Source organism: Plecotus auritus, assembly GCF_963455305.1.
Source record: "Plecotus auritus genome assembly, chromosome: 4".
Classification (NCBI taxonomy): domain Eukaryota; kingdom Metazoa; phylum Chordata; class Mammalia; order Chiroptera; family Vespertilionidae; genus Plecotus; species Plecotus auritus.
Genome location: NC_137775.1, coordinates 119,346,433 through 119,367,405, shown reverse-complemented (window position 1 = coordinate 119,367,405; position 20,973 = coordinate 119,346,433). Strand labels below are relative to the sequence as shown.

Sequence of the window (20,973 nt, the reverse complement as noted above, 5' to 3'; positions counted from 1 at the left end):
TTCATTCTTTCAGTCATTACACAAATATTAAGTACCTATTTTATGTTGGGCAGTGCACTCAGTACAATGGAGAAGAGGGAGAAGAGTTTAATACATGATAATAGAGTGTGCATGATATTGTAGGAGAAGAGAAGAAGCAATTAATGAAGTCCATACCATTCAGAAAAATCTTTGTAGAATGGGTGATAGGTGAAGTAAGTCTTGAACCCTGAGTATGAGTTTAACAGGTGGCCACATTAAGTAGTGTTGAAATGGAATGGAGAATTAAGAAAAGAAGTAAGTAACTCAATAAGAATTAAATGTAGAGTTGATATTGAGAAGTATGTAATCTATAGATTCTTACATGTGTTGATAATAGATTATTAAACTGCACAAAACAAAACACAAGAAAATAAAAAAATTAGGTTATCTGCAGAGATTTGAGGTAGGGACTAGGGATATTTATTAATAGTGGAAAATTTAAAAGAGATCATTTTCATATTCCAGCAAAGAGTTATTTCTTGCCTTTTAAATATTCTAGAAAATTATATATATATTTCATTTGGACATTGGTGAATGTATAGGCAATGGGTCTCAAAGTGTAGTCCCCAGATCAGCAGTATCAGTATCACCTGAGAACTTGTTGGAAAGGCAAATTTTCAGGCTGTACTCCAAAACTACTAAATCAGATGCTTTGGGGGTCGAGTCCAGCAATTTGAATTTTAACAAACTCTATATAATTCCAATGAATCTAAAGTTTGAGAACCACCATAGTAGAATGTGATAAATGGCATACTGAATATTGATAGCATAGTAGAATGTGATAAATGGCATACTGAATATTGATAGCATATTTTTTGTGTGTGTGAAAGTCAACATCTTCATGTAAAAAGTAAAAATAATACACTTACATTGCACATTGTCTGTTCATCAATTGGCTCATTGATTCCAAGCTTCTCACTGTATTTAGAATTATCTATAGAAAAATCCCTAAAGATTCATAGTTCTAATAATGTCAGAATATTCTTGTTTCATATATTAATCAACTAGAGGCCTGATGCATGAAGATTCGTGCAAGAATGGGCCTTCCTTCCCCTGGCTGCTGGCACCGCCTTCGCTCTGGCTGGAGCCACCTTTTCGCTCTGGCCTCGAGCCGCCTTTCCGCCTTTCCACGCTGCCCAGAGGCCCGGAGTGGCTGGGGCGGGGAGGAATGCCTGCATCATTGCCATGGCAATGATGCAAGAGTCCAGTCCCACCCCCGGCCACTCGGTCCCTGTGTATGCAAATTACCCACCAGCTTTGTTGGGTTAATTTGCATACTCACTCTTGATTGGCTGGTGGGTGTTGCGAAGGTACGGTCAATTTGCATCCTTCTCTTTTATTAGTGTAGATAGGTGTGTGAACATGAGCAAGTAATCTATAAAATAGAAATAATAACACTTCCTTTGCAAATTAATTGTGAAATTACAAATAACATGTATAAAGAACCTGGGACATACTAGAAACTCTAGAGAGGATTGTTGTTACTATTATCATTATTAAATTATAATTATAATTATTATTACTATTATGCATGACAATTACTCAACAGTTAGCCTTGTAAGTATGCAGATGATTAAGTGATGCGATTTGAATTTTAAAACAGGATAAGCTCTTTGCTTCAAAATATCAACCCTACCACCTGTCATTGTATCAACTTCACTTCACTTTGGCTAATATGTTCTATTCAATAAATTTTTATTGAATAATGGAGTGAATAAATAAATATATTAAAGTATAATTAACAATGAGGGTAGAGGAGAGATGTTACAGTTGATACCTGTGTTCACCCACATGTTAGTGTTTCATTAAGAATTTATCAAGGGCTGAAAGAAATGGGGTCAATGATGCATTCCCTTTGAAGGGTGGGAACAGGTAATGAAAGCAAAAAGAGTACTTGCTAGTGGGAAAAACCTAGAAGAGAGAAAGTATTCCTGAGTGATGATGGGGATGTTCTCAAATGCATATTGTGTATATTTCATTTTTTTTTTTCTTGAGCTCAGAGTTGGCTCAAGCTCAGTGGGACCAAACCACAAAATCATGTCTAAAAAACCATTTTATAATATTACTTATTATTCCATTTGACTGATTTTTTATTGAATGGACTGGACTCCTTGCTTGGTTGAATTAGATGGTATTTTTGCATACCTTTGGTATTTGTCAAATCACCTAGTTCCAGATGAATCTAAACTATCTTAGCCTTGTGAATATTTATTCTGTTTGTTTTTTCCTGGGGAAGAAGACAGGAAGTATCCCTTGGCAACTTATTTAGTTCCATATCCACTGCCCTTTCGTAGAGAATTATGTTTAGTTTACTGGTTACAGACTATTTACACCAGGTTATTATATTTGGCTTCCGCTAACCAATTTTTCTAGTAGTCATGATATGCAAATTCATTGCTTTAAGGCAGACACTGAGGATACAGAAGATATTTTAAAGATACTGAAAAATATTCATAAAACATGTTTTTCAATTCAATGTACTTATTTACATCACATTTAAACATTTTTGCATTTTAAATTTCTGTAGGCAAAAAGGCTTCTAAAATATTATAAGATTTTCTTTATTGACTTGCTTGTTACAGATGTCCAAGATGAAAAAAAAGTACATGTATTTTGAGATTGCTTTATTTGATAATCAGATTTGTAGTTCTTACAGTTTTCATATAGGTAATTTTTTATGACAATGAAAAAAATATTCATAGTTACTTACTATATTAAAGAAGGAATTTCCAGAATGGAGATTGATGGGTACTGGGGAGCTAAGATTTTTGCAAGATTTCTGTTATTGTAAACACTATCCCTGTGTGCCCAGTAGAAAGTTTTTTAAAGTGTGGCCAGAGCCAAGGCTGAGGCATAGTTCCTGGTAGAAATTCCTCCATCTCCTGTAGCCAAAATTGTGCCCTGTGTGAGGCTCCAATTGTCCAGAGGGTGCCTTTTTTTTTTTTTTTTTTTTTTTTCTAAACCGTCCCTGTGTACTGGATTATCAGCTCTACATACTCATGGTAACTGAACCACTTTTATTATTATTCTCTATGATAATTAAAGGTTAGATAATTGTGAAAAAGGGAGAGGATTCTATAAAGCAATAAACTATCAAGCTTAAAGAGTGACTCCATTGTAGAGGAAGAGGATCTCTGACAATGGACATGAACAAGTTCTCTGAACAACATGCTACGTTGACTGTACTGATTAACTTGAGCTTTCCAAAGCGTTACTTTATGAGATTTTATACTTGCCAAAGAGACTGACATTGCTCAAAAGCATGTTTAAAATCCTAATCTGGAATTACCTACACATCCAATTATGAACTGGTGCACAAAAATCTCTCATGATATTTTGTGGTTATACCACAATACCCAGGTTGGTCATGGTTATACATGTTTTTTGTGTGGTTTTTTTTTTTGTTGTTGTTGTTGTTAAAAAAAAGTGAAGAATGCTGAAAATCTAGTGCTGTAGTCCTGAGAAAATTACCAAGAAAATTTCCAAAATTATTTTTAAACAACAAGGACCCTGGCTCTGAAGGTGACTATTTTGACAAAGAATGGGTAAGGGAAGTATACTAACATTTAGTCAGTTCTTCTGAGAGGCACTCTACCATTGTGTGTAATGAACGTGGGAGCCAGATTGACTTGGATTGAATTGAATGACAGTTCTCCAATTTATCAGGTATGTGACCTTAGAATTTCTCAACTTATTCCACAAACTATTTTGGTTACTAACGCTCATACTTGTAAAATTTTAAGAATTATTTTTTGAAAAACATTAAACCAATATCTGGCACATAGTAAGTCATTAGTAAATGTTTAAATTGTTAATATCATGAAAGGCTTATATATATTTATAAACATTTTCATATAAATGTTTATAAATCTATAAACAAAACCCACCTCAGTCTTAGCGTGAGGTAGGCATTGTTTTCCTCATTTTGCAGATGAGCATGCACCCTACTTACTCTTAGAGGGATTAATTAATGGTGCGAAGTTCAGAGAAACAGTAAACGGTTGGGCCAGGAATAGAATTTAGCTACAAGTGATCAGATTTCTCCTTCCTCCTGTGTCAATTTTGTAAAATAACCAAGACACATTTTGGTGCCCTTTAATAGCCCTTGTCTACGGGCACCAGCTTAAACCCTGATGGACAGCGACTGGATGAAACAGATCTAGAAATCTGATTCTAATAAAATTTGCCAAGAATCTTTGATTTGGCTACTGTCATTAGTATTGTCCGCTACATATTTCTTCCTTTCTGTCTCTAGTTGCATAGTGGGATTGAATTTCCCTGTCCACTTTGAAATTACACATGGCTATGTGAATTGCTTTGGCTAATGCAATAGAGATGGAAGTGACTTGGCCCACTTCCAGTAGGAGGCTTTAGGAGTCAGTGTGTGATTCAGAAATTACTTCTGCATAAATGATTGCAGAAGTACACTGTCAAGATGGAGTTTCCATCACTGGACCAGTAATTGACTTGTAGCATGATTGGGAAATATTGCTTGTTGTGTTAAGCCACTGAGATATTAAGGTTCTTTTGTTGTAGTATAACCAGCTTGTGCTGACTGATGCAACTATCCACCAAATCTGGAACACTGAGTAGCCAGTAAAGGTTTTTAAAGCTCACTATGAGAAGCGGGAGATGCTAAATCATGATTACACAGGGCTGAATACACACCTTTTGTGCCCTCCTTTTGTCTGCGCGTTGATTTTGGTGGTAGATCCGACTGAAGTTGGATACAATCACTGGAACAGGTAGAGCAATGACCAAGACCCCACTCAATGAGCAGATGGATCCAAAAATCTTCCCTGCTATGGTTTTTGGTACCATGTCACCATACCTGGGTTAGAGAGGAAAAATATATATATAGTTTTAAGTCACAGAAAGTTATTTCCACCTGTTAAAAATATCTTTTTGCTTTAAGCCAAATGATTTTTTGGAGCAATCTATCTCTAATTCATGACTACAATATACATGTTTTAAGACTTTAGTAAAGCAGAAATTAAAAACATGTGAATATAAAAAAGTATCTTTTAACGTTGCAGAAATTAATTTTAACATTTAGAAATCTCTTTGCTTGGAAAATATTTTAAACCAGATGATTTAATGATAGCTCTTCAATTTGTTCTTCCTATAATATGGCATAGTTCTTTACATTTATTTAATCATAAATATTTATATGCTAAATTTTATAGGCTAGATAACACACTTTTTCACTTAATTTTGTTCAACATTGGATTGGTTATAAAATTTAAATAGAAAAAGTGGTACAGCCATTCCTTTCATCAGGTATAATCTCTTAAGAATAAACTTTCCAAGATCCCATTAACCTTCAACTTGTGAAATCCAATGACCATTTCTACATGATAATCTTAATCTCTCATTTGTATTTGTTTAGTTGAATTCTCTCTCCTTGAAACATGTTTTGTTAGCTTCAGTATCAGAAAATTCCCTTTGTGGTGCTTTTACCTCATTGGCTGTTTATTATCTCTCTGACTCCTTTCCCCTTAACTCAGTGGTCGGCAAACTCATTAGTCAACAGAGCCAAATATCAACAGTACAACGATTGAAATTTCTTTTGAGAGCCGAAAACCGACTTCTGCGCATGGGCCACGAAGTTTCAATCGCACTGTATGTGCGCACCTGCACGTGGTATTTTATGGAAGAGCCACACTCAAGGGGCCAAAGAGCCACATATGGCTCAAGAGCTGCATGTGGCTCGTGAGCCGCGGTTTGCCGACCACTGCCTTCTAAACTGATTTCTAAATCTCGGGCTAATTTACTAGTAGGTCTCAAACTTGAGTCCTTTTATCTTCTCCATATAACCACTCTCCCCTTTTTTTGCGATTTTATCCAATCTACTGGCTTAAAACTACTATCTGGGTGCTGATGATATTCTAATTTACATGGACAATCCTGATGTTTATCTTGAAAATCAGGCTCATATTTTCAGTGGTCTGGTCTGAAAATCCCTGCCTCGGGATGTTTAAGAGCCAATTAAGACTTAAATTAGCCAAAAAGGAATGTTCATTTCTCCTGCTTCCTCTGCTCCCCTCAAATCTGCTCCTCCCACACAGTCTATCACCTCTAATTTCATGGAGCTGCAAACCATCCAATTACGTATATCAAAATGGAAACAGCCACCCAAGCCTCAGTCCCCTTACCTTATTTCTCAGCTAGTCTTGTCTCTGACCAAACCATATTATGTCCTATTTGGTTCTCTTTCTTTAATTTCTATTTTCCCACAGTAAACCAAGACATCATCTACTGCCTGAGCCATGGAGATAGCTTCTTACCTGAACTCTCTTTTCCACATTTAACCCTTTACAATTCATGCTAACATAGCAGCCAGAATGAATGGTTTTAAACATGGAGATTGGACTGTGGCTACTTTGCTTCACCTTCTAATAGATTTGAAATGAAAATAAATCCAAACTCCTCACTTTTTTCTCTGAGGGATCTATGTCATTTCGTTCCTGCCTATAATGCGTACTACCCTCCACCAAGCTCGCTGCCCTCTGGCCACACTGGCCATCTGGCTTTTTGTCACACGTGCCCAGATCATCATAACTCAGGTTGGGCCTGAAAGGTCTCTCCATTAGAGAAGTTATTTTCCAGCCGCCTTATCCATGGTGGCCTTGTTCTCTTCCTGACATTTTCCCATTTGATTACCTTCACAGTACTTAACACATAATATTTTCTAATTTTTAAATGTATTTCTTTTCTGACTCCCCACCCACTGGTTATAACATTAGAATATAACCAGGGGCTGTTCTATTTGTGTCTCATTAGCACAAAGCAGGCTCTTAGTAAATATTAGCTGAGTGAACGCATTTTCCCTACCTCACTCATACACAGTTCTAGGAGTTCATTCCTCCCGGCGGGGGCCAGAAGGAGGCCTCTGCTCTTGTTACTGCAGAAGTTCCCAGCTGCAGCATACAGCCCCAACTACCCCTGCTCACTGGGGGCTCTGAGGGTCTAGTAGTCCTTAGAAGCAGGGCTCAGTAGAGCTCAGGTATTGGAATCCTGACTCCAAGGGCCTTTAGGAGTATTTGGGGAGACATTGTATCTTGAAGGGGGATCTGGGACATCACCGTTGTTTGTGTGGGAACACGTTGGTGTGTCAGTATGGAGATTGGAGTTCTGAGGAACTGGCCCAGGAAAGGCTGGGGAGAGCGACGGCAGGCCATGCTGACTAGCACTGCCTTGGGTAACCCCAGGCCAGGCTCTAGTCCTCTGCGTCGAAGGCCCAGTTACTCATGCTTGTCAGTGTTTATGGGTGATCAGTAGTTGAGCTACTTCATCAGACCTAAAACGCCCACAGGTTTTGGCATCAAAATAATAATATTAATTTATCATAAAAAATAATCATAACCCGAGAACTAGAAGGCTGTGTCCATATGAAACATGACACCCTTTTGTAGTCCACTGGGAGAACAAGATCATAATCTGATTATTGTAGTGAGGAAATGGTGAAAACTAAAGGGTTTGCAAGATGAGAAAAAAAGGCTTGAAAACTTTCTTGCTATAGTGATATGTCAGTAGAATCTGAAGATAAATTTTTTATATAATGCCGTGTGCACAGGAGCCAATTTCCATGTTTGCCAAAGTCACATTGAGTGCCCAGCCCTGTTTTATAAACATCTTTCCCTTTGCACTGATCATGCAGCAGGCCCTGGAGAAATCAAAACTCACATATACCACCCCGTGTACACACACTGAGCAGCTTTTCAAAAGCCTCTTTTCCTCATTTAAAAATCTAGAAAGGATCTAGAAAGTGTTTCTCAAAAGGAAAGTAAATGAAACTCAACTATTTGTTATGGCCAAAGAAGACAAGCATTGAGTCTATGTAATTAAAATAAGCCTTTTAACATACAAGTACACAAAATAAAATAAACTGAAATAGCTAAATGAATTTATCATATACAATCTTTCCTGCCTTTCTCTAAGAGATTTTTAAAAATTAGTATTCATTTACTACTCTTTTGTATTCTAGGCTCACTATGTCATCGAGTAAGTCAGGCCAGCATACTTGTAATCATTAAAATTAATAGTCTATGCATATAGTATGGATTCAAAACTCAGTAAGACTTTTTATTTACTCAGAACACAATGAATTGCTTTTATTTTGGTATGCATCCACATCTCAGCAATTAGTGGTCCTGAATAGAAAAGTGGAAAAATACAGCCAGAAAGTCAAGCCCGCCAATTTGGGGGTTCTGACATGCACATCATAAGACAATTAGCAGATAGAAGACTGGCAGGTTCAGGTAGCAGATGGTGGAGGGATACCGAGTGGAGATTCATGCACTCAGAAGGGCTGCAGCTAGCTGAAGGGAGAAAATATTATAAGGGACTTGGTCAATGGGATTCTATGTCAACTGATACAGCAGATTTCCCTGGGAAAGCAATGTTTGATGAGGTGCCTGGGATTCAACTAGAGAAAAAAAAAATCACTGCAGATCTTTCTTGAATGTAAACAGAAACTATAATGTAAATAAACAAATCAGAAAGTGCACTTGTTATCCAGAGGGGGGAAATAGGTATAATGAAATATCTTGTCTGTTTTGGGATGAAATGGTAGAAAGTATCGATATGAACCAGCTTGCTGAAAGGCAGAACATCCATAACCTAGCAGGTTCCATAAGGAAAAAGAGGTAACAGATACTTAAGGGAGGTTTGATAGCATAAAGCTTAGCTAACCTGCACCAAAGGCTGTTATATTTACTAATTTACCTCTGTCATATTTGTTTTGTAATCCAAAATTCCTTCACAATCAAGAAAGCGAAGAGGAGCCCGGGCGATGCCTGGTGAGTACCTCAATGATTACGGTGGAAAGGGGAGGGGAGAAGAAATGGCTCCTTAGCTAGAGCATCCTCTCTTATCTTTTTGCTCTCACCTTATAGCGGGTTAGGATGGTCTCTAAGTTGTGAGGCCAAGGCAGAGAGCGATGGTGGAGGGCACAAGAGAGGGAATGGCCAGGGTGTTGAAGGTCCTCCAGGCTGTCCTGTGATTTTTCGTAATGACAGTCTGAGCCTGGGCTGATTCCCAAGCAGCCCCGCTGCCTCTTTCCACATATCCCCGTGTTCTGCATACATCACCCTTTCGGGTTTTCTGCCTGCTCTCCTCCCCTTTTTAAGATTGGGCTGCTGTTAGTACTTGTAATGTGTTAGGTATATTTTACTACTCTGGGTATGTTGGAGAAGAATGAGAAGTACACGGTGTGACTTGCATCTGTTCTCACAGCATCCATTTTGTCTCTCTCCTTCTTTAGGAATGACTTTGAGAAATGAAAGCAGGTAATTTTTATCCATAAAGATGTCATTGGACACAGAATCTGCTTGGGACAGGGAATATCTATCTCTCTGGCAAAACCAGATGTTTTTGTTTGTTTAACAGGGGCCTTTTAACTGGTATTGAAACTCTTAGTAAGAAGCAACACAGCATTGTATACCTCAGGTGTCCTATCTCCGAAACTCAGTGGAGGAAAGATGTAGAATAGAAAGCTTTCACGAGAAGTGACACTTACTTTGGCTAAATGATCATTTAATAAAATAGTGCCTACAATACTGTCAGATTTTAATGATTATTTGTATCCTAGGCAAATTGTGTACCGGTTGGTATTTCATTCTTTGTTCCATATGAAAACACACTGCAGTTTTCCTGACTCCTTATTCTTAAATTTATGCTAAGCCCAGCAATATTATATATTGTTCTTTTTTTTTATCAGACTTTAATATTATGTTTCCAGTCTTCAAAAATCCATTTGCCAAAGAGTTTCACTGACATAAATATATGGTTCATTTTCATAGACACATTTAAAAATACTTAAATAAAATTGATTCAAAGACTATAGGGTCTTCTAAGGTCAACTAAGGAAAGAGGATAGCATAATATAAAAGAATACCTGCCAAGAAGTTGTGCACAATAAAAATGAGCAGGCTTAAACTTTGCTTATTGAATGGAAGCTTTCCCATACTTCTTCTGCTTTCCTCTGCTTCCTCTACCTTTTCCCTCTTTCTCTTAGATCACCATCTAAAGCAACTCCAGTTTCTTTCTGATCCTTTTTCACCCTGAAAATCTGTCAAACCTCACGTTTGCTGCTCTCTTTCCTCCTCACATCATTTAAAAGGTACAATATGGAGGTGTCATTCACATAAAACCATTACATCGAAATTTGTACACACTGCCCCCAAATACTTGGCTACAATTACAATGTTACCATATGTTAAAGATCATATTGAGTGGAGGACCAATTCTTCAGAAGAGATTCAATTGTTAGTTTTTGACTATTTTAATCTCAATATTATCCAAAGTTTCATGTAAAATACTTAAATTCCAGCATGCACTTGGTGCCACAAAAATGGGTAAATCTGGTTATTTCAAACAAATAAGTAGAATTATCTATCTATCCAACTATCAATTCATCCATCCATCTTCCCAATTTATCAAGTAATATCAAAATAGGTTGAAAGGAGTGTGCAATACATTATAAACCAAGTTTTAGTAATATTCACTCAAGTTTCCCCTTTTTGTCATTTCTCCAGAAATCATGTATCTAGAGTGGTTGTCTTTAGATCTTAAATGGAGAACTATTTCCATGAAGTTTCTTACATAAAGTTCAAACACAATATTGTTGGCTTCCTGGTCCTATTCATAGAGTTTCTATTTTTCTTCTCTTCTTTTTAAAGAGTATAAATATAGGCTCATTTGATAGAGTAGAAATGTTATATAAGGCAAACCTCCCTAGTTTAGTCATGACTTTCTACCTGTGAAACTATTTCCCAGAGGTATGATAGAGGAAACAAAAAGCATGTATTTTATAAATAATCAGGAAAATAGAAAAGATCTTTAACAGCAGGAAGGAAATGTTGATTTGAAAATAAGCTATAACTCAATCTCTCACTCTCCCTGTTTTTTTTTTTTTTTTACAATGACAAAGTCTTAAAATTCTATGCATAAGGAATAGAGTGAATAGATCCTGCACAGCTGCACAGAAGTCTATGAGCATCCTGTACATTGTATAGGGCAGGTGCTGGTTCAGCAAATACCGTATATATTTCAATAACTACATTAGTTTACTCTTTTTTAAAAAAAAGCAACACTCAACAACTTCATATGGGACATGGACCAGTATTTGGGGATATATTTGAAAAACAGGTATCTGCTATGATATGTCTGAATGTGTCTCCCCCAAATTCATATATTGAAATCCTAATATTCAATGTGATGATATTAGGAGGTGGGGTCTTTGGGTGGTGATTAGGTAATGAGAACAGCGCTCTCATAAACGGGATTAGTGTTTTATAAAAAGATCCTGCAGATCCCTAGCCCCTCCACCATCTCAGGACTCAGCAAAAAAGGCAGTCTATGAACCAGGAAGTGGACTCTCACCTCCAGAACTGTTAATAAACTCCTGTTTATTAACTACCAAGTCTGTGGTATTTTGGTATAGCAGCCCAAACAGACTAAAACAGTATCCTTAAAAACTTAGATAAAAGTAATATGTACAATAATATCCTGGTGAAAGCTATTAGCTGATTGTGTACATATGTGTATGTAATTACCGATGTTGTGTTTGAATTTTTCTCCTGGACCTGACTGGTACTCACAGAAGTCTGAGAAATAATTTCTTCTGACCTATAAGCTGGATCACTTCTCAATTAATAATTCTACCCCTTAGGGTCTCACTAGCTATGTTATTCATGGATTTTCTGCCATCCACTTGGTATTCTAGAAAGATCATAGTTTGATGGATAATTTTTATAGTGGCTGCAATGTTTGCAAATACCAAATGACTTTTTTTAGAGTGTTGCTGTATAACACCTGTTTGTGGTACAGAACTTGTTTGCCAGAGGGGCCCTGGTCTTACTTCTAGAATAGATTTCTATTTGACATTTTAAAATTAATGTTTGTCTAAAAACTCCCTTGATTTTGTCTCTAACTCTTGCCTGTAGGATCAACCACTATTCTGTCTTGAAGGCTTGTGATTTTTGGGGGGGGGGATTGTATTGTACATATAGTTATTTGAAGAATTTTATGTTCTTTCTTGTTTCTTTAAATCTAAGCTAAATTCTGAGCTGCTATTTAAAATTATATTTTTCCTTTTTCATTTTCTTCAGAACGTTAGCAATCTTAGCATTTACTAAAAGAAAGGGGCAGCAATAGGACCCCACACCTTAAAAATTAGTAGTCTTAGCCAACAGTCCATGGACTCTTAAGGAATTCATGGATAAAATACAGATGGGTCAGGGGACTCTATGATAATTATGATTTCATAGGCATTTTCCTGACAGTTTTGAGAGCTTTCATTAAATTATTAAAAGTTCTGTGGTTTGAATATTTAGGGGGTATATCAATGTCATATATTTTTGATATAATCAGTTTGAACACACAAAAGGAGATGGCTGTAAAAATGGCATTATTTTACAGCTACAGAAGTACCAAATATCCACTAGGGGGCATAAAAACCTAAATGAAAGTTTAAAAACAAACCAGAATCCCTCTTGGTTTTCACAAGCTAAGAGAGTATTTTCAGGAAATTACCCGTACTGATTCCTTATCTTTGCCTGTATACAGTCAATATTTAGGATATATTTTGGACATTTTATTCCTCTAGAAATAGTTGAATAGGACCTAACCTCACCATTTTGTAGATTATCTATTATCACGGTGTTTCCAAAAAGATGCAAAATAATTCTGAAAGCATATTCTATTTCCTTTAGAAGGATAAGTGAATTTCTATAATGTGAGATATAACTAAAGCATAATTTCAAACATGAAGCCCTCTACCCAAGACCCTCACTGTGGAAATTAGGGGAAATGAAAAGATTTGGTTAGTGTACATAAAAGGGGAAAATCAAGGAAAAGGCTAATGGGATTAGTGTTACATCTTCTCACATTTATGCTTCAAGCTCAATATTAGATTTCAGTGGGGCTTACTGTATTCCCCTAGCTTGTGTCTTTTCCAAAAACAAGTTCTTTTCTGTTTCCTATGTTTTCTCTTGCTTTTTTTTTTTTTTTTAAAAAAAAACCAACTATTATATGATCAAATGAGGCTTTAAAGATAATACATGAAACATACGTTTATAACCTGGTATCCTAATAAAATTTTTTAACCTAAATTAATACTATCAGTAAAAGTCTTTATAGTCTCTTTTAAAAAATACTTTTAAAGTATGCTTTTCAGAGCTTACATTTGTAACACTTACTTTATTCTTCATTAAAATAGTTATGAAAACAATTGTACATTGATTTTTGTGAGGCACACATTCAAAAACAAAAACATGAAGGGCTGGCTTTCCCAGCTGTGGGACCACCGGAAATATTTTAACTTGCATCTGGTTCCTAGTTTTTGTTGCCTGGAGCTATCCTTTCACTCTCACATATCGTAGAGTCTGATCATGTCAGTCTCCCACATAAAAGCCTTCATTGTCTCTCTGTCACCTGCAGGAAAAAGCTCCGGCTCCTTAGCACGGCACACACAGCCCTTCAGGACTCCGCCACCCATCCTCCACTGCCCACCCACACATACTCTATGTTCCAGTTGGAACAAGTAACTTTCTATTTACATATACTGTTCTTAGCAGAACATTCCCCTTTGTATAAGTCCTTTGGGTGAACTAATTTACATGGATAAAGCTCCAGCATTAGTCCTTATTTGAAGAACTTCTTGACTATTTTATCTCCATCCAATAAAAGGAACATCCTCCCTCTTCAATGCCTCCAATGCTGCTTGCAACTAATAGAGTACAATTAGGTTTTTACAGTTCTATTTTCTACCATTAAACTATGAGTCCTAGGAGGTCAAGGATCATGTCATCATTATAAACCCAAGTTCATTGCTGAGCAAATAGTTGAAACTCAATAACTGGTTATTGCTTAAATAAATCCTCCAGGGAGAGGTTTGATGGTAAACAATAAATATGGGAGAGAGTCAAGGGGAATACACACATATTGCTCTTTCTCTTCACCAAGTTTCCTTTTCCTCTCAGGCCCAGCACCATTTCATCTCCTCAATTTGTCTAAATTCCTCTTCAGATACTTAGATGATATGCCCAGAATAACCTAGTTCTACAGTCAATTAATCTTACTTTTTATACCCAGAGGGATCATTTTTAACCTACATGATTTTAAATGAACAGAGAAGCTGAGAGACGTGACACTTTTCCAGTTTCTACCTATTTTTCATTGTCACATGCTTAACCAATATGTGTCGGCCAGAATTTCAATATACAAATCCCCCACATTTGACAGATTTTGCTATCCTTAAATGCCAAACATTTTGGGTGCATATGACTGCTGGTTCTTTGACTCTCACATATTATCCTGGGTCTCTCTGTACCTCTCCTAGCATATCTCAGAGGATGCTAATCTTAGATAGTGAACATAGAAATTCTCTGAAAATGCCATTGATTTTTATCTATTGTTCTCAACAAGGTCCTTTCCTGTTGTTCCCTGAGAGTATATTGGAGGAGGTATGCTTGTCTTCCAGCAGAATAAAGTTAACCCATCATGTAAATCAAGGTCCCAGTGAATGCCAGGGCAATTTGGCTGTGGGTTGATGGCACCAGATCCAAAGGATGTGTGTTTTGGTCTTGCATCCAAAGGGTTTCATTTTCAACATTGTCAGCTGCTCTCACACTGTGAGCTTTCTTCAGTTGCCTGTTGCGGTTGCTCCCATCTCTTCCTGTCCTTTGAAAAGTAACTCTGTTGGAGGAAGCGTCCCACTGTGCAAGGTTCCAAGTCGCTGCTGCTGTCACCCAAGGAGCCAAATCTGATGCCATTTTGACTGTCATGCTCATTAGCAGGTCTTCTTATAACCAGCCACCTATTCCATTTGCTGATACCACCAAAATTCATTGCTTAAAATCCGTTCAAAGACTCCTAGGTGCCTTGGCCATCCATGGAAGGAGGAGGAGCTGGTCCCTAGGGTTATGTCTGCAGTGCCAGTTTCAGAAGAGGGTGCAGTAAGGCAGCATAAAAGCATGAAGTGGAGATGTTTACGGTGAAAGTTTTCATTTTTTTACACCTGATTTTAGCTATTACTGGCCTCATGGAATCTTTAAAATGTCTTAAGAATTTCTGTACTGATTGTGGATTGTACTTTTAAAATTACTTATGGAGTACCCAGTAATGACCTGACATGTCCCTTTTTTCTAGTTGTGCCCAGGAAGGCATGGTAATTTTGCTGCCTATTGTCTACATCTTATGTTTATGGAAGAGAATGCACAAAAATCTAACTATACTGAAGATAAAACAACCCTCATATGGGCCAGGGAATTAGGTTCTGTTTTGTCAGCAGCCGTGTCTGACTGAGATGGTGCTGCTGCAAACACAAGTTGTTTCCCTTCTGCAGATCTGGAGGCTGGGAAGTCCAAGGTCAAGGTGCTGACAGGTGTTTTATCTGGTAAGAGCCCACTTCCTAGTTCATAGGTAGCTGTCTTCTCACTGAGTCCTCACATGGTGGCAGAGGGAGGCAGCTCTCTGGGGCAGTAATCCCATGAGGACTTCACCCTCATGACCTAATCGCCTCCCAAAGGCCCTACATCCTAATGCCATCACATTGAGTGGTATTAAGTTTTAATTAAACTGATGAACAAAAATAGACCCAGAGACATGGAAACATCAAACAGACTGTCAAACCTCAGAGGGAAGGCAAGGGACGGTGGAGGGGGTGGGGGGGAAAAGATCAACCAATGAACTCATATGCATATATGCATAATCCAAGGACACAAACAATGGGGTGGTGAAGGTTTGGGGAGGAGTGGGAGAGGGAAATGGGGGGAAAAGGGGACATATGTAATATTTTCAACATAAAGATTTGCTTAAAAAAAGATTTAACTTAAGAATTTTTAGAAGCCGGGGGCACAGATATTTGGTGTATAGCATGATCTAATGGCAATACCAGTGATGGATTGGCACCCTTCAGTCAGCTGACGGCCTGGGCAGGACCTGGGTTCCTCCTGCTCTGAGGTGGAGGTGAGGATCCAGTTTGGAACTCCACCACAGAGCAGTTTCTCACAAGCCATACAGCCAGCTCCTACGCCTGCCTTGCTCCTTCCTCACCTATGCATTGCTCTGCCCTGCCATTGAACAGGGACTCTTTTCCTCCTAAAAATTCCAAAATTCTTTAAGCATAAATAATTTAATATAATTCTACTTCATGTAAATAGTCACAGGTGTTTAAATGTAAAAGGAAGGTTGTTCAGAGAAGCTGTGATTTAACTTCCTAAAGGGCATTTCCATGAAAATTCTAGTCTTCAACTAACCTAGAAAGTGTCTATATCATTAAACAAACTGGTTTTGATAAATCCAAGGGCTTATGTTTACATTAAAGAAGCTTTTGGAGAATAATTCTATTCCAATCAATGTGAGACAGAATTATCTCCTAAAACTACATAAAAATAACATGCATTTTATGTTCAGATTCATTTACTTCTTCTTAGGAGATTAAAGCATTGATTGAATGGTCATTCTTTCTATTAACTATGCAAATTAGGATGTATCCTGGATAAATATAAATGAAGCAGATCTTAAATAAATTCATGTCTTTATAGTTTTAACTAGTCAGATTTCTATATGGAAATGTTCCAGTGGTACATTCTGATTATATCTTGTTAAAATAACAGCATAAAATGCAATAATAAAAATGAAACAAAAAGGTACATCTGCTTAAACATAAACCAACTAGAAGACTCTTTTATTAAAAACAAACAAACATATTTTCCTGAAGTTTCTTTTAAGAAAAAAGGGTAAACAAATTATTCAAAAACAAGTTGAAACTATAAATTAAAATTAAAAAAATCTAGAATATATATCCCACATATCAAGCAATTAAATGTGTAATTTCTTGCATCTCTTTATATGTTCTTATCTACACTGATTTTTTGGTAATGAGATTAAATTATAGGCAAAATACCTCACTTTTAAAATAGCATTGCTTGTATTCAGAGTCTAAGCAGAAATCAGAAATCACCTCAAGCATTTAGCACAGAATGGACTTAATGGAGGGAATGAAGGGCTTGGGCAACAGAGTTGTTGAGACTCAAACACAAGACAAGACTAGAGATAACCTGGAGGTAGCAACCAGAAGCCACAACCACAGTGAAGATGGAGTGGCAAACAAGGAGGAAGTTTGAGCTACCACAGAGGGTCAGCTACTATCTTAGAAGACACGAAGACGGAGGACAAAACCCTCACTCCTCTCCTGTCCCCTTCCAACCTCCTACCAGTGGTCCCATTGGCTAAACTGAAAGCAAATCAGATGAAAAGCCAGCCTGGGAAATGCAGCACTTGCTTCCTAGTAAGGGCATAACCAAACTGGAACCCAGGGCTTTTTGCCAAAGCTATGCTCTGCCCACCACCATGGCTCATGGCCAAAGTCCATTCTCATTCCAAGACAGCATGACCAAATGTAGAGCCTTTGTTGATGAACTCAAGCCCTCCCCCTATAAGCAGAAAATTACATTTTGCTAGAATTAGAATCCCGGTAGTGATAGGACCTCATGGGGTAGCAGTGCCATGTGTCATGTTATTCTAATTTTTGAGACTTCTCAGCCATATCCACCTTCCTGCTTAAGTATGAAGGGAAAGTTAGGGGTGGGCTCCAGGTTTTTCAGTTTTTGTCAAAGATGTACATTTCAATCCATTGTAAATTGAGAATAAACTAAAGAACCAAAATATCTGTTTTGACAGAATGAGGGAAAAAATGCCAAACACGAAGCGATATTATAAAGATGTCTAATTAGATCTGATGATTGTAAAATGTTCTACTTGTATAAAATGGGCACGATGTATAATAAATACTGGCCCCTCGGGTTTCCAAGCTCTGTGGCATTTAAGTGCTGGCAAGAAGCTCTTAATTAGAAAGAATCATTTCAGAGTTGTATCCTTCAACAGATCACTGAGGATGCCATCAGTAATAATGTCCTTACATATTTTAAGGACAGGTGAATATATGTAAAACCAAGTTACCTTTCAAAATGAATATAGTTCCACAATTAGTTCAGTTGCTCACGAGCCTGTTTGCTGGTAGAGTTTTTGCTTTCATTGTTGTTATTTTTCTTGTTATATCTGTTGTTTTTTGTTTGGAGTCAATCAACAAAACAACAGCTCTGCATCTGGGTCATGACATCTTGGAACCAGAATGGACCTTGGCAGTGAGCCATGGCGGGTGGGCAGAGCACAGCTTTGTGGGGAAAGCCCTGGGTTCCTGTTCGTTATGTTATCAGTGGGGTGCGCTCTGTGCTCCCACCTGTTGCTGGTGTCAGTAGGCTTCTTGTAATGTCACAAGAAAAAAATTTTCTGAGACAGGCACAGGAGAATGACTGGCATTTATTGCGTGGAATTAAATCCCTGAGTTTCCAAGACTGCTCTCCCTCCATCCAGCCACACAGGTACATGGCAGACAGTTCAGCTCTGTCTTCGGTAATGCTAGAATTAAAGCCATTGCCTGGAGTTTCCGTTTCATATTTACACAGTTCCGCCCAGCATCAGGCCAGCTAAGCGTGTGTTCCCAGCTGTAATCCATCAGTCCATTGTATGTGGAGTCCACATGGTCATGGGCCATGAGGCTTCTAGGGCCACATGGCTGTGGTGGGAACACCGGCAGGAGCAAAGACAGAGGAACAAGAGAGAGGAAATTCGTTTGTCTGGGGATTATATATTATCAAATTTTTGTGAGCTTGCATTGGCCCCACCTCCTCTAGCCAATGCTCTCTGTCCCAGGGTTTTTTATGTGTGTGTGTGTGTGTGTGTGTGTGTGTGTGTGTGTGTGTGTGTGTGTGTTTTGTCTGTTTGTTTTAAAACAAAGATCCATTTAATTTTTTTTATTAATCCTCACTGGATTATATTTTTCCCATTGATTTTTAGGGAGAGTGGGAGGGAAGGGAGGAGGGAGAAAGAGAGAGAAAGAGAAACATTGATGTGAGAGAAACACACACATTGATTGGTTACCTCCCAACTGGACTGGGGATACAACCTGCCACACAGGTACATGCCCTTGATCTGGAATCTAACTGCCCACCCTTTGGTGTGCAGGCCAACGCTCTAACCATTGAGCACACCAGCCAAGGCTGTTCCAGGTTTGAGTGACAGACACCTTCCCTACATCAGCCCGACTTTATTGCACATGCGTCCATCTTCCCCTTCCCCCATGGTCTGCAGGGAATGGGCCAGTGGTTCCCTGGGGAGTGTGAAATCGCAGCTTCCTGGTGAAGCTGCCCAGGTGGCCATGCTTATAATGTCTGGCCTCCCTTTTATGCTTTTCCTATTATTAATAACTAGCTAATTACATTCCTAATACTAGTTACCAAGTACTGCATTTCCCAGGCTGTCTTGTCATCTGATTTGCTTCCTGTTTGTTATTATTATAATAATGAAAGCCTATAGCTAAACATGTCAAAGCCTGGCTGTTAGTCACAAATTTAAATAAAGGAAAAATATTTGTACGTATAAAGCAGAATAGAAGATTGTGGATGAGGGTTTGGGCAATAAAATGAAAAATATGATGTGTGCTTTAAATTAAAAACAAGAACGAACATAGTGGTTCTATTATAGATTTCATTACCAGAGATAGCTGGAATACATTTTTAAGATTTGGTTTCCAACTTGATGTTTCTACCACTAATGAGGTTCTATGATAACAATTTATTTACTGTTGTAGGGTAAAGCCTTTACAACACAATGCTTTAACCTCTAAAGAGCAGAAACTTTGTGATCAAGGATGATTGATTTTCATTATGAGGCCTAAACTTGAAATAGCAGAAGTAACATTCCCTGAAGTAGTCCCTGAAATATTTGCTAGTGGTTTTATAAATACAAATAAAGTTGTCTGCTTAGATAAAAGCACCTCCACCTATTAAAAAAAAGAAAAAGAAGTTAAACAATAAAGCTAAAAGCAAATATTTCTCTTAAGTCTATTTTTCTTCTTTTTCTTCTCCCTTTCTTCCTTCCTCAAAAATTTATCTGGTTCCTATATTAAGTGGGGTACTTTGATACAGATAAGTTTAATACTTGGTCTTCTCCCCACCCAAAAATCTCACAGTTAAGGAAAGAAGTTGGAGCAATCCTATATAATAAAGGGCTAACATGCAAATTGTCCCCCCAGGCAGGAGTTCAACTGACTGGGAGTTAGAAGTGCGCTGACCACCAGAGGGCGGCACGGAACATGGCTGGCGTTGGTGATGTGGCGCTGGCAGTGGGAGGCAGTGGAGGTGCTGCCAACCCTGATGGGCCCTGATGAGAGCAGGACCGCCGTGGGATGGAGGAGCAGGTGAGCAGGCAGCGCCAGGCCGAGGTGGGTGAGAGCAGGGGCCCTGATCACCCTGCCAGTTGCCCACAGATCAGCTCTGATCGTAGTCTAGAACTAGGGACCCTACCCATGCAGGAATTTCATGCACTGGGCCTCTAGTAAACAAATAGTTGAACTCTCATTATCTCAAGACTCTATGTATATTTCTCCTATCTCCAAGATGCCTAAGGCTATTGTTTGCACTCATGATTTATCTGATCTAACTTCTACTGGAAACAGTTGTTAATTAAGTCTTTTATCCCTCTGCTATTCACACAGAGGAGACTCCCCAATGGTTTATTCTTCTCAAGCCTAAGTGAATAGCCTTTCCTCATTTTCAGTTGTTTCTGAGTTATTTTTAAAAAGAGATGTAAAAAATAAAATAAAATAAAAAGAGATGAAAATAATGTCATTAGGTTGCCTCTGGGGTTCCTAATATACTCATTTAGAATATTTTAGGCTTTGGAGGACATAGAGCTTCTGTTACAGCTACTCAACTTTGTTATTGGAGTGCAAAAATAGCCCTAGATAATCCATTAATGAATGAGGGTGATTATAATCCAGTAAAAATGTCAGTGTCCATAAATAAACTTTTTTTATGGACACTGAAACTTGAATTTCATACAATTTGATGTATCCAGAAATGTTCTTCTTTTGATTGTTTTCTA

General features: G+C 37.9%; 1 protein-coding gene across 1 annotated transcript in view; it reads right to left on the bottom strand.

The window, feature by feature from the left end:
* Positions 1 to 20,973, bottom strand: part of KCND2 (potassium voltage-gated channel subfamily D member 2) — a 547,933-nt gene that overhangs the window by 17,053 nt on the left and 509,907 nt on the right. Inside the window, exon 2 of the mRNA XM_080665759.1 lies at positions 4,690 to 4,852. Within this exon, the coding sequence (XP_080521885.1) occupies positions 4,690 to 4,852 (163 nt within the window). The remainder of the gene's footprint in view (positions 1 to 4,689; positions 4,853 to 20,973) is intronic.